Raw genomic sequence first — 14,035 nt, 5'->3', positions numbered from 1 at the left:
TTAATTGCGGTGAAAGCCAACTTTCGGTAAACGAGAGTAATTCATGGCAAGAATATTCAGCGGCAATCAACTCAAGCTTCGGAACAATACTCTGAATATTAAGATGCACAAATGAAACAGCATTTTTTAAAAACATCATCTTGGCTACGATTACTACTAAAGCTTGACTATGTAGTCAACGGACCTGGATTTGGCTCATTTCGTTGACATTGGCTGTCCCAGGGTGCAAGTTGTTTTGTAGGGAAGTGAATGCTGCAATAGTTACTTGTATTAAAAACAATCGAAAGGTTAAGGTATTAGGGTCTTTAAGAGATGAACTTATGCATTGGCGGTTTCTTGATAATTGGACTGAAAATTCCAAAAAGGAGGCCTGAATTTCACAAGGTGATTGAGTTGTAGACTGATTCCTCTGGTTTCAGGTACGGCGCTGCGGTGAAGCTTGAGGCGAGTACAATGATATTAGGGGATTATTGGGATACAAATGATTGAAGGCTAATTCATGAGAAAGGGGCTGAAGTTGTCATGAAGTCGTTACAGGCTTTAGACAGTTCTTTGCAAAAATCTAGGGTTGATTTGTTTACAGACAACATATCTGTTATATCGGCATGGGAAAATTCCCAGGTTGCAAGTCTAGAGCTTAAAGTTGTATCATGTAAGACATATTTAGACATGTGTCAACATTTGAAATATTTCCCTTCATGTTTAAACGAAGCGGATGCCCCTTAAAGATTAATTCATACCGCGGATTCAATGTTAAATGAGCAGTCATTGTTACTGGTAGAATCTTTGTATAGCTCTCATTCAGTTGACCTAATGTCTTTGGATTTTAATGTCATGAAGTCAGCTGCAGGTCCATTGAAACATTTTACCCAATGGCCTACATGTTCCGCAGGGGTAAATTTGTTCTCACAGAACCTGAGGAATGAGCAAAAATTGTATGTTTACCCATCTTTTGTACTTGTATTCCAGTTTCGAGTCTGCTGATAGAACAGGGCATTTCTTGTACACTTATTGTCCCTGAAATTCGACCTTTACCGATATGGTGACCAGTTTTGAAATTCTATTCCATGGAATCGGAATGTCTTAGTATGAAGGGTGACAAAGGTGTAATCAAAACACCCTCCGAACGTGGCTTTTTTCTAAATAAAGTCTGGTTACCATTGTTTGCATTGAGGGTGTTACTTTTATGAAGCTAAAATATCTACTGTTATATATAAAATATAGTAAATATTCCAATGGTATGTTATAGCTTGCTGACATTCTTGTAGATTGGCAAGCTAAGCAATACATCATCGGATAGCAGATTTAGATGAAAGGACGACTTCTCCCGACTATAAAAGAAAGAACAGTTTGTTTGAAATTTTTCTTCGTTTTCTTGAAAAAAAACCACCTAACAAACCTTCACTTGCTACATGTGGACCAAATGATGTAAGATAGGTTTAGAAGGATGAGTTTGGAAAAACTACTATCCACGATGTAAACTTTCAATATTTAGGAAAAGAGGGTATGTTTCAGTGCTCTTGTCATAACCGACAAGCTTTGGCAACAGAAGAAGGTATTAACCAATTGATAAATATATATAAAATTAAAATTGAATTTCTAGCTGATACCGTAAGACAAACTAGGACACTGACTGAGATGGATATTTTTTTATAACAAAACCTATTTTAAAATTGAATTTATGACAAAATTCAAATAATGAATTTACATAAGATGACAAAAATTCGGGTGACAAATGTGTAAATTCAAGAACGTCAATATAAATTTGATTCAAAGTTATATATTCTAATTATTTGGTTTTTCACAAGGCAAGACACAAACAAGATGATTTATAAATGGATCTGTTGAATTACTTGTGAACCATAAGATCACGTCCAGGGCGAAACTGGTGGAAAACCAAATGATATAACTGTATTTTTTCTTGATTTGGGCACGACTATCAAATTTTAGAGGATTTAAAAATAGCCTGACAAAAAAAAAAGAAATTCAATATAAAGTTGGGAAATGTGATTCGAAAGCCAAAAAGACAATTATCATAAAGACTACAAATGTCGCTGTATTCTATTTTTTTGTGCCTATCAGCTCTACCAATACTGTAATTTACATTATGGAAAAAGAAGTAAAGTACTTTGAAAGGTCATTGATTTGACTTTGGCGTTTTGTCATAAGATAAGATAACTATGTACAGCTTGTCTATACAAAGACGTCTAAACAGTTGATTTATTCAATTTGTGTAACATATTTATGAATAATAACATTGATTTTTATTATTTTTTTAATTTATCATATTTTATTGAATTCTGTACATTTGTTAGTTTAAAAACACCCAGTACCATTGATTTAATCAAATAACATTGATAATTAATTAATATCTATAAAATGTCTTTCGGGGATTTAAACTTACTAGTAGTGGCATTGCTACTCACAAGAAAGCTATTACATTAAGAGTTTCAAATGGTGAAGTTAAAATCATCCCTTAGTAAATTTTAAAGACGCCATCACGAGTTGGTTGACTGTTATGGAAAAACGGTTTCACGGATTATATCGGATATATTCCTTATGTCGTAATTACTATCTAATTCCCTGTTCATCACGAAAGTGAACTATTGAATTAGACTATTAACCGTGTTTGTTAATGTGATGTATAAGTGTTTTTACCATCTTTTTTAAATATAAATAAGACCGATGTTTTTTCAAGTTTGAATAGTTTAACTAGAATTTTCATTGGACCTTTTATAGCTTGATGTGCGTGTGTGTGGTGGTCCAAGATAGTTCTTTGACCTTTAATGGTTTACTTTAAAAATAAAAATTGTGACTTTGATGGAGAATTGTCTCATTGGCATTCATACCACATCTTCTCATATTTATTTATATTGTGAAATTAATCAAAGTGAGTTTGATGATTTAACAGTAAACGTCAACTGTAATTTAGTTTCCTGTTTATTTTTGCTTGGGGGTTTATGCTTACTTTTTGAAATTGCTGAATTTTATATGCTCGAAAATCAGACGAGCGTTATCAGTAAGATAAACTAAGTCTCACCTTTCATGTAAGAAATATTTAGCCATGTGTCAACATTTGAAATATGTCCCTTCATGTTTGAACTAAGCGGATGCCCCTTAAAGATTAATTCATACCACGGATTCAATGTTAAGTGAGCAATCATTGTTACTGGTAGAGTCTTTGTATAGTCCTCATTCAGTTGACCTAATGTCTTTGGATTCTAATGTCATGAAGTCAGCTGCAGGTCTATTGAAACATTTTACCCAATGACCTACATGTTCCGCAGGGGTAAATTTATTCTCACAGAACCTGAGGAATTAGCAACAATTGTATGTTTACCCTTCTTTTGTACTTGCATTTCCAGTTTTGAGTCTGCTGATAGAACAGGGCATTTCTTGTACAATAAGGGTCCCTGAAATTCGACCTTTACCGATATGGTGACCAATTTTGAAATTCTACTCCATGGAATCGGAAAGTCTCAGTATGAAGGGTGACAAAGGTGTAATCAAGACACCCTCCGAATGTGGCTTTATTCTAGATAAAGTCTGGTTACGATGGCCATTGCTTGCATTGAGGGTGTTACTTTTATGTAGCTAAAATTTCTACTGTTATATATAATATATAGTAAATATTCCAATGGTATGTTGTAGCTTGCTGACATTCTTGTAGATTGGCAAGCTAAGCAATACATCATCGGATAGCAGATTTAGATGAAAGGACGACTTCTTCTTCCGACTATAAAAGAAAGAACAGTTTGTTTGAAATTTTTCTTCGTTTTCTTGAAACAAAACCTAACAAACCTTCACTAGCTATATGTTGACCAAATGATGTAAGAACATTTTTGGTTTTGAAGGATAAGTTTGGAAAAACTACTATCCACGATGTAAACTGTCAATATTTAGGAAAAGAGGGTATGTTTCAGTGTTCTTGTCATAACCGACAAGCTTTGGCAACAGAAGAAGGTATTAACCAATTGATAAATATATATAAAATTAAAATTGAATTTCTAGCTGATACCGTAAGACAAACTAGGACACTGACTGAGATGGATATTTTTTATAACAAAACCTATTTTAAAATTGAATTTATGACAAAATTCAAATAATGAATTTGCATAAGATGACAAAAATTCGGGTGACAAATGTGTAAATTCAAGAACGTCAATATAAATTTGATTCAAAGTTATATATTCTAATTATTTGGTTTTTCACAAGGCAAGACACAAACAAGATGATTTATAAATGGATCTGTTGAATTACTTGTGAACCATAAGATCACGTCCAGGGCGAAACTGGTGGACAACCAAATGATATAACTGTATTTTTTCTTGATTTGGGCACGACTATCAAATTTTAGAGGATTTAAAAATAGCCTGACAAAAAAAAAAGAAATTCAATATAAAGTTGGGAAATGTGATTCGAAAGCCAAAAAGACAATTATCATAAAGACTACAAATGTCGCTGTATTCTATTTTTTGTGCCTATCAGCTCTACCAATACTGTAATTTACATTATGGAAAAAGAAGTAAAGTACTTTGAAAGGTCATTGATTTGACTTTGGCGTTTTGTCATAAGATAAGATAACTATGTACAGCTTGTCTATACAAAGACGTCTAAACAGTTGATTTATTCAATTTGTGTAACATATTTATGAATAATAACATTGATTTTTATTATTTTTTTAATTTATCATATTTTATTGAAGTCTGTATATTTGTTAGTTTAAAAACACCCAGTACCATGATTTAATCAAATAACATTGATAATTAATTAATATCTAGAATGTCTTTTGGGGATTTAAACTTCACTAGTAGTGGCATTGCTACTCACAAGAAAGCTATTACACCATGTGTTTCAAATGGTGAAGTTAAAATCATCCCTTCGTAAATTTTAAAGACGCCATCACGAGTTGGTTGACTGTTATGGAAAAACGGTTTCACGGATTATATCGGATATATTCCTTATGTCGTAATTACTATCCAATTCCCTGTTTATCACGAAAGGGAACTATCGAATTAGACTATTAACCGTGTTTGTTAATGTGATGTATAAGTGTTTTTACTATCTTTTTTTAATATAAATAAGACCGATGTTTTTCACGTTTGAATAGTTTAACTAGAATTTTCTTTTTATAGCTTGATGTGCGTGTGTGTGGTGGTCCAAGATAGTTCTTTGACCTTTAATGGTTTACTTTAAAAATAAAAATTGTGACTTTGATGGAGAATTGTCTCATTGGCATTCATACCACATCTTCTTATATTTATTTATATTGTGAAATTAATCAAAGTGAGTTTGATGATTTAACAGTAAACGTCAACTGTAATTTAGTTTCCTGTTTATTTTTGCTTGGGGGGGTTTATGCTTACTTTTTGAAATTGCTGAATTTTATATGCTCGAAAATAAGACGAGCGTTATCAGTAAGATAGACTCTCATCTAAGCATAGCTTAGAATGGGAATAACGAGAGTCATTATTGTAATGGAACCACAAACCGGAGATAAAATCCAAATATTAGGATATTGTTTTGTTATTCACGTGTGAAGTTGTCGCATAAAGAAACTTTAAAATATGAGCCTCATGTGTAGCTGGCACTTGTGTCTTTGAGTACGTCAGTAATTTGACTTCTTTGTAAGATTTTTAATTAATTCTACTGCGCATGTACATTTTACTTGTGCAACTAGGGTCTGATATGTTGAAATATGGCTCGGAGAATATATATCCTGCTAATATTTGAAATGGTAATTTTTAAAAGAATAAAAATCAAATATTCAACCAAAACCAAAGTAAATCGGATTTATGTAGGAATATTAGGCAACAGAAAAATGAGACTCAATGAAATTTGGTATCCGAAATTAGCAGCGGTGATGAAGACGTCATTTCTGCCAGATTACCCCTCTCAACTTTTGAAGATTCATCGTTAAAATCAATCTAATTATCCAAGTTATTAAAGAGAGGGGCGAAAAATACCATAGGAACAGTCAAACTTATAGATAGAAAATGAACTGATAAAGCCATGGCTAAAAAGGAGAAAGACAAAAAATACTAAACTCAAGACTATTACAAACCCGGTAAATAGTATTAATTCGGTTGGTCACACTCGTGATGAAAAGGGAAGTGGATTGTTTTTAACATTAATTAGTCGCCATCACAAGTGCATGTAATCGCAAAAATTCAAATAGCAAAATCAATAAAGGTAATATTGTGACAAAAATGCAGTTTAGGCATAAGACAATATTTGTAATTTATCGTTGAATTGTTATCCATAATAAATTACCCGTTTGAACAATGCGTTAACGAATAATACATATAAAATCAGTCTTTTATCCTTGGTTGTTATGAGACGCGTTAATTGTTGCTAGGGTGCTCTCTTCGAGGTCCGCGCTCTTGGTATATAAAGACACCGATTCATTGCAAGTCGCTCTTTTATTAGTTGGCCGTCGACGGATGAACATCGGAAAGTGAATACCAGCCAATAAAGTAGTTTAAAAGGAAAGTTTGTAAACCTAGTTTGAGTTGAAAGCTTGTGGTTTTGAAGCAAGCGGTTTTTGAAGTCTTTACGATTGTTGCAAGCTACCGGGTTGTTTCGATACTGTAATTTCCCTCGGGATTGGTCGCAGTCCCTCGAATAGGTGGTTTGTAAAAGTCTGGTGACTTTGGTGCTTCGGAGACTAAGTATTACAATTATTGCAAGCTACCGCGTTGTTCCGAAACTGTAATTTCTCTCGGGAATGGTCGCAGTCCCTCGAACAGATAGCTTGTAATAATCTGATGACTTAGGTGCTCCGGGGACTAGGTGCTTCAAAACTAGTTGTCTCAGGAACTAGGTGCTTCAGAGACTAGTTGTCTCAGAACTAGGTGTTTCAGGAACCTAGGATTTTTGAAGCTCATTCTTAAGTTTAATATAATTGTTTGTCAAATTAGTTGGGACCTCGGAGTCAGTGAAAGGATCAAGGATAAATTGAGGTTCTAGTTTTCAGACTACTTTTTGATACAAAGTTATTTGTGTAAATAGTGTTATTTCTTTATTAAGTTTCAAAGTTGGTCTTGTAGTTTTAAGTAAAGCCTCCAAGTTGTAGTTGGGTTTTTGGGTTAATTAAAAGATTGATATTGGAGTGTCTCAGATTCTGTGAAAACGGATACGAACATATGGTTCATAAGCCAAACACGTTACAATATGTCCCTTTCCACTTATTAACTTCTACAACACCACAATCGATATTTTGTACTTTTTAGAAAATTTAGAAAATAATAAGGATGTTCTTATCCCAAGCATAAAAACTTAGCCGTATTTGACACAACCTTTTTCAACTTTTGATCTTCAGTGCTGTACAACTTTGTACTTTTTTTTCGCTTTCGATCTTTTATATCTGGGCGTCACTGGTGAGTCTTGTGTGGACGAGGCGCGTTTTTGGCGTATTAAATTTTAAACCTGATGCTTTTTGTTATTCATTAATCATGTGTTTCTTTGTCTAATACGTTTTCCTATTTATTTGTATTGTAGTCATGTAATATTATGTTGTCATTTCTATGTTATATTTGACATTGCCATTAAAGTGCGAGGTTTGGCATGCCACTATAACCAGGTTCAACCCACCATTTTTTCCTTTAAAAATGTCCTGTACCAAGTCAGGAATATGGCCATTGTTATATTATAGTTCGTTTCTGTGTGTGTTACATTTTAAGGTTGCGTCATTTGTTTTCTCTTTTTTTTTTATTGTAAATTCACATTGCAATAAGACGTGTCACGGTACTTGTCTATCCCGAATTCATGTATTGACGTCATTGACTATATTGTAGTCCTGTGGTGTTGAGTTGTCATTTTAATGTTTTATTTCAAATGGCTATAAAAGAGGGAGGTTTGGCATGCCACAAAACCAGGTTCAACCCACCATTTTTTCCTTTAAAAATGTCCTGTACCAAGTCAGGAATATGGCCATTGTTATATTATAGTTCGTTTCTGTGTGTGTTACAATTTAACGTTGCGTCGTTTGTTTTCTCTTATTTTTGAGTGTAAATTGACATTGCGATAAGACGTGTCACGGTACTTGTCTATCCCAAATTCATGTATTTGGTTTTGATGTTATATTTGTTATTCTCGTGGGATTTTGTCTGATGCTTGGTCCGTTTCTGTGTGTGTTAGTTACATTGTAGTGTTGTGTTACCCCGAATTTGTTTTTTGTCCATGGATTTATGAGTTTGAACAGCGGTATACTACTGCTGCCTTTATTTTGCAAAGAAAATTAATAATCAACGTTACTACTCTCAAATGTGTTACAGAACATCTGATCATTAAAACAATCTCAGTTGTATATATTATTTCGTATGTTAATTTCGTGACAAATTCAGATTAATTTATTGACACTTAAAAGTATTTTACTGGTACTTTTATGGTACACTGCATGTACTTTAAGGTATTGTTTGTGCAGTATTTCAAATATTCAAATCATGGACCGCTGTTTTAAGCGGGGTAGTTGCCTTAAATGGAGATCTTTGTTTTTGTGTTAAAGTATTGTTTTTTTGCAGGATGTATCTGAAATCATCTTTCAAAAGTACCTATGGTAACTGATATAACCTACTTAATGTATTTTTTGTTAATTTGTTCTCGTCCTAAACAAACGAAAGAATTGCCACTGGACGTCAAGCAACCAATAATCAATCAATCAAAAGAACCGATGGTAATTAATCTAATGTTTGCTTTCTTAAGGCCAAAAATATGGACGAATACGAACGACACAAAACTAGTCTATAGATATTTCAAACCTTTCAAAATCCTTTTAAAATTCTCCCGATTCAAAGATTCAGTAGTAGTGTATATTAAATCTTTATTTCCATTGAGGAAATATATTCAATGTTCGCTTAATATAATAAAATGAAATCTTAATATAAAATAATTAACAAATAAAACCGGCATGGTTATAAAATGATCTAAACCGTAATTAGTGCCGTTTATGATATCTTCCAAATGATTAAAACAACTTTGGTCAAATTTCGTGTATATCGATACACATTCTTATATCATGTATATATAAACAGAACCAGCAAAAAATTAAAGTTATGGAAACGTTTAGAAAGTTCCTTTATATGTTTCATGCACATTTGATGTCATCCCATACCGCAATATATGTTCAGATGTACGAGTGGTCAACTTAGGAAAGGAAGATATCAGTTATAAAAGAAAATTTTTAACACACACGTAAAAGGGGTAGATCAGATCCACACACGTAAAAGGGGGAGATCAGATCCACACACGTAAAAGGGGGAGATCAGATCCACACACTCACATATGATCGAATATGGTCATATCCTAATATAACGTATAATGAGGAATACAAAGATTAATGTGCATAAATCTAATCATAATATTATTCAATAAATCATACATTTACAAACCGCCTACTAAATCACAAAATCTGCAAGCAATGCATTTAAAATATCAACGTGGTAATCGCAATATGTTGCTCAAACTGCTGTGTACATGACTATGAAACAGAATGATCTTCTCACTCAATGACAAGTTTCCACAGGAGCAGATTTATCAACTGAGGAAAATTTTAAGACCAGGTAAGTTAAAAGTATTACAATAGAATTTATCAAAATAATAAAGGCGCGGTATAAACAGTTCTCAGCGGTATGAATTAAACTATTATAGAATATAAATTATATATTAAAAGCATATTTGATTTATACATATTAGTCTTTAAAGACTGACGTTTTTTTTTATGAATGACAGACAGTGTTCTAACCCATTGTACATTATTTTAGAAAAAAAACATTCATACTTCAAGTATGTTTTTAAAGCTGTTCATGTACATGCAATAGTAAACTTATGGTAGTTCACATGATTGTAACATGAATTTTCCATTTTCTTTTGATGCTTTGATGAAAAAATTTGTTTAAAATGTGTGTTGAGGTGTAATACCACCAAATCATGGTACGTCACATCCGGTTGCATACGAAAGTAGGCCTAAAAAAATATTCCCTTGAATTTGACAGTTGTAGAAAATTAACCCTGCATTTCAATGCACTTAAATTTTTCTGAGTCGTAAATATGTATGTTGGGTGTCTGAAAGCATCATTCTTTTTTTATTTGATGGTCTTATAAAATATTTTGGAACGTTAAGGTTACATAGTTACCAAAGCGGGTAACCAGTAAATAGCAGTGTAAAAATTGGGTTGTCTACCCTCGGCGGTGGTTACTTTCTTATATGCAATGAAATGTAGTGTGAAATTTTCACTGTATCACTGGAAAGGATTGAACTTTACACATGCAAAGTATTTCTTTGGTTGAAATAAAGGTAAATACTGTACGATTTTTTTAAAAGTGCCAATTTAACAAAGACTAATAGGGAAAAATCAATGGTGGTATTACACCTTGAGGGAAAATTATGGTATACTATCTGCACTTTGATTGTAACATGAATTTTCTTTTTTTCTTTTGATGTTTTGATGAAATAATTTGCCTAAACAGTGTATGTTTATGTTTATATTACACATTTATTAAATTCCTTTATTTTATTTTTTACAGCGGGATTAACAGCGACATTACTCAGTGGTCCGAATTCTTATGCCGAAGATGCAATAGTCCAATACAGCCGAATTCTTTGTCCGAATACTAATTATAATGGTGGAAAATATAAAGCTACTGTGGCTGGTAATTACTTGGTGTCTGTTACCATGATGGCAGGCACTGTAACCGCTCACACTACTCTAAGGAAGAATGGACTTATTTATGTGTGGCTATATACTGGTAACCAATATGATATGGCAACCCAAACTGTCTACATGCAACTGGCAGTGAATGAGGAGATTTGGGTACAGATGACCAACAAAGCATCGATTCTCTTTGATGTTTATAACACCTTCACTGTAGTTAAGTTACCTTGATTCAGATGTAACATGAAGTTTTTAAAGATGTTGCATTCCGACCAATAAAAAGATTAGTGAATGCTTTTAAATAAAGTTTACAATTTTGTTATCATTATACTTTTTTAAATGAGTAACAAGCTTACATATGCAATTGATTTGTTGTTTTTTGATTGACAACATATTTGTTACGTTTGGTGAACGTGTTTTTCAACAGACTGTCAACATTTCAATGATAATCAATCGTGTCCTCTTTTTGCCGATTTGTTTCTTTATTATTATGAGGATGACTTCATGCAGGAAATTATAAGGAGGAAAAATACGAAAGAATAAATATTCTCTAATCTTACTGCACGTGCACTTTTAAGTAAATGGGCGTTTACTACAAATTTCACAAGTGTATTTTTGTGCACTTGAAAGTAAACGCGCGTTTACTTTTTGCGTTAACTGATTGTTTAAATTAAGAAATAAATTTCGTGATCATGTGCATTTAATTATTAAAACGATTTTTATCTTTAGTTTATATTTTACGTGAAAGTTTTTCATACCAGAACAAATCAAAAACACCTTTAATTCGAAATAGTATCTTTTATTATTTACAAAAAATCAGTTCTTATATGAATTCTCTGAGTAGCGGATTGTTAATATTTTGTTTTTTAAAGTTACATGTACAATTATCGAGGATAGAAAGGTTATCCAACACATCGGGAAAATATTTTTATATGTTGGGAATAAACTTCATGGTTTACGATGCTTCGTTTCCCATTTTCACAGTCTTTTCCTAAATATAACATTTGCATTTCATGCATGGATTTTTCAGCGTAATTCACATTGTTTGCCTCGGATTTACGATTTTAAGATTCGATTTTGCCAAATATTCAAACGAAAATTGTACAGTGTATATATTTGTGGATATAAATAAAGTAAAGTGTATGTGTAAAGATTTATATCTTACCTCCTATAGATTTATTGAGATATGATTGGTTAAAGGACTTCACGTGGTGACTATATATATTTCGTATAGGGTGCGCTAAAAAGTACATGATTAGTTACAATTTAGGGTTAGCAACCATATCGGGTTAGTAAGGAGTTACTACCCTTTCAAAACAAAAAAGATGCCAAAACCCTTTATAAAAAAAAACTAAGTGTGGAGGAGAAATCTGAAAGGATTCAACAGACAAAGAAATTGATGATGAAAGGATGAAATAAATTCATAAAACATAACTGAAGCTAACAAGATGTTAGTGTTGGCATAATGGAGTGACTTCCCTTTAACAAAATAGGAAATCTGAAAAGATTCAACAGACGAATAAATTGATACATGTAATGAACGATTAAAATAAATTCATCAATCAAATTGAAATCTAAAAAGTTGTTACTGTTGGCATTTGTTATCTGTATAGACAAATGGAATATTATCTTATTACTAAGTATTGAAGACTTGATCACTTTGATGGGCCGCTGGTCAAAATACCACATTTGAAGACAGTCGGTAAGATAAGTTCGTTATACAGTGTGTTAGTGACTTAACACGATATATATACGGGTCAGTAATTCCTTATGGGGATTCGAGCTTCGCTATCACCCCATATGGAATTTACTGACCCCGTATATATCGTATTAGGTCACTAACACACCATGTAACTAATAGTACCAGCTCGTCAATTTTTACAGACTTATCCATTACGATTATAAATGATCTCGAACGTACGACAATATACTCGACTTGAACATGAATAACATATTTGACCCTGGACGCTAGGCTACAGACAATATCAATCAACCTACATTATATATTAACGGTATGCTCTTCCAAGAAGAGAACTTCTCATACTTTTCATTATAAAGTATATGAATCAGTCATATGAGTGTTGGTTGAAGCCGTTGAATAGTTTTGTTTAAAATACAAACCATCACGAACTACTGACTTTCGTGACGGTTCATTATTGTGGATACAGAGAGGAAATGATGACACACTAAAATTTTGTATTCATCGTGTTTCGGTATTGCTGTCATTTTTATTATACAATCCGTCCTGGCATAGAAATATTATTGATTTACAATGAGGTCATATATCTTTACATGATAAAGTGCAAATATGGTCAGTTTTGATTGATGCGGACAAATAATTTTGTTATACCAGTCAGTCTGAGATATCAAAACTACTTAAATTTGTTTACGATTCAATACTATGAATAAAAAGAGGACATGCTGGAACTCTAAATCGATGCAAACAAATTTTGTAGTCATTTTTTCCAATATTGCTACCATTTGTATCATACAGTTCATCCTGACATCAAAATATTACTACGATGTAGTTTACTATGCGGCTGTATAGATTTACATGATAAAGTGCAAATATAGTCAGTTTTGGTTGATGCGGTCAAAAATTTGTTTTAAATGTACAATTCAGTTTGAGATAATAAATGAAGTATAAAAAGAGGTTATGCTGGTACTCTAAATTGATGCAGATTTTTTTTTGCAGTCATTGTGTTACATTATTGCTGTCATTTGTTTTATATATTCCCTCCTGGAAAAAAAGAGATTACTGATTTACTATACGGCTATATAGATTTACATAATGTAGACCAACTATGGTCAGTTTTGGTTGATTCGGTCAAATAACTTCGTTATACGAGTCAGTCTGAGATAGCAAAAGTACTGAAATTTGTTTAAGATTCATTATTTGATAAAAAAGAGGACACGCTGGCACTCTAAATTGATTTCCCATGGATTTACGTAAATTTTCAGAAAAACATTTCACTACACTCGTTAATTTTGTATACTTCAACAACACTTTAGTTAAAATAATAGAATGCCCGCTCAAAATTAAGACAGAGAAAGTTAGAATACAGGCAACAGTAGTATACCGCTGTTCAAAACTCATAAATCCATGGACAAAAAACAAAATCGGGATAACAAACTAAAACCGAGGGAAACGCATTAAATATAAGAGGAGAACAACGACATAACACTAAAATGTAACACATATAGACAAAATCCCACGAGAATAACAAATATATATATAACATCAAAACCAAATACATGAATTTGGGATAGACAAGTACCGTGACACGTTGCTATTTAAGGATTGGATGACTGTACTCTTTTACCATCAAATAACATGGAAACTGAATGAAATATTTATTAAAAGTGATGTTTTCTGCATTTTA

At 32.6% G+C, this 14,035-nt stretch overlaps 1 protein-coding gene across 1 annotated transcript; it reads left to right on the top strand.

Annotated features, from left to right (window-relative positions):
* Positions 1-9,490: 9,490 nt before the first annotated feature.
* On the top strand, positions 9,491-10,883 carry LOC139525082 (uncharacterized). Its single transcript, XM_071320264.1, has 2 exons — positions 9,491-9,560; positions 10,525-10,883. Exons 1-2 carry the CDS (start codon positions 9,491-9,493, stop codon positions 10,881-10,883), a joined length of 429 nt encoding a protein of 142 aa, XP_071176365.1.
* The last annotated feature ends 3,152 nt before the right edge of the window (positions 10,884-14,035 follow it).

The sequence above is a fragment of the Mytilus edulis genome, chromosome 5 (assembly GCF_963676685.1).
Source record: "Mytilus edulis chromosome 5, xbMytEdul2.2, whole genome shotgun sequence".
NCBI classification, from domain to species: domain Eukaryota; kingdom Metazoa; phylum Mollusca; class Bivalvia; order Mytilida; family Mytilidae; genus Mytilus; species Mytilus edulis.
This window is presented reverse-complemented; position numbering and strand designations above follow the sequence as displayed.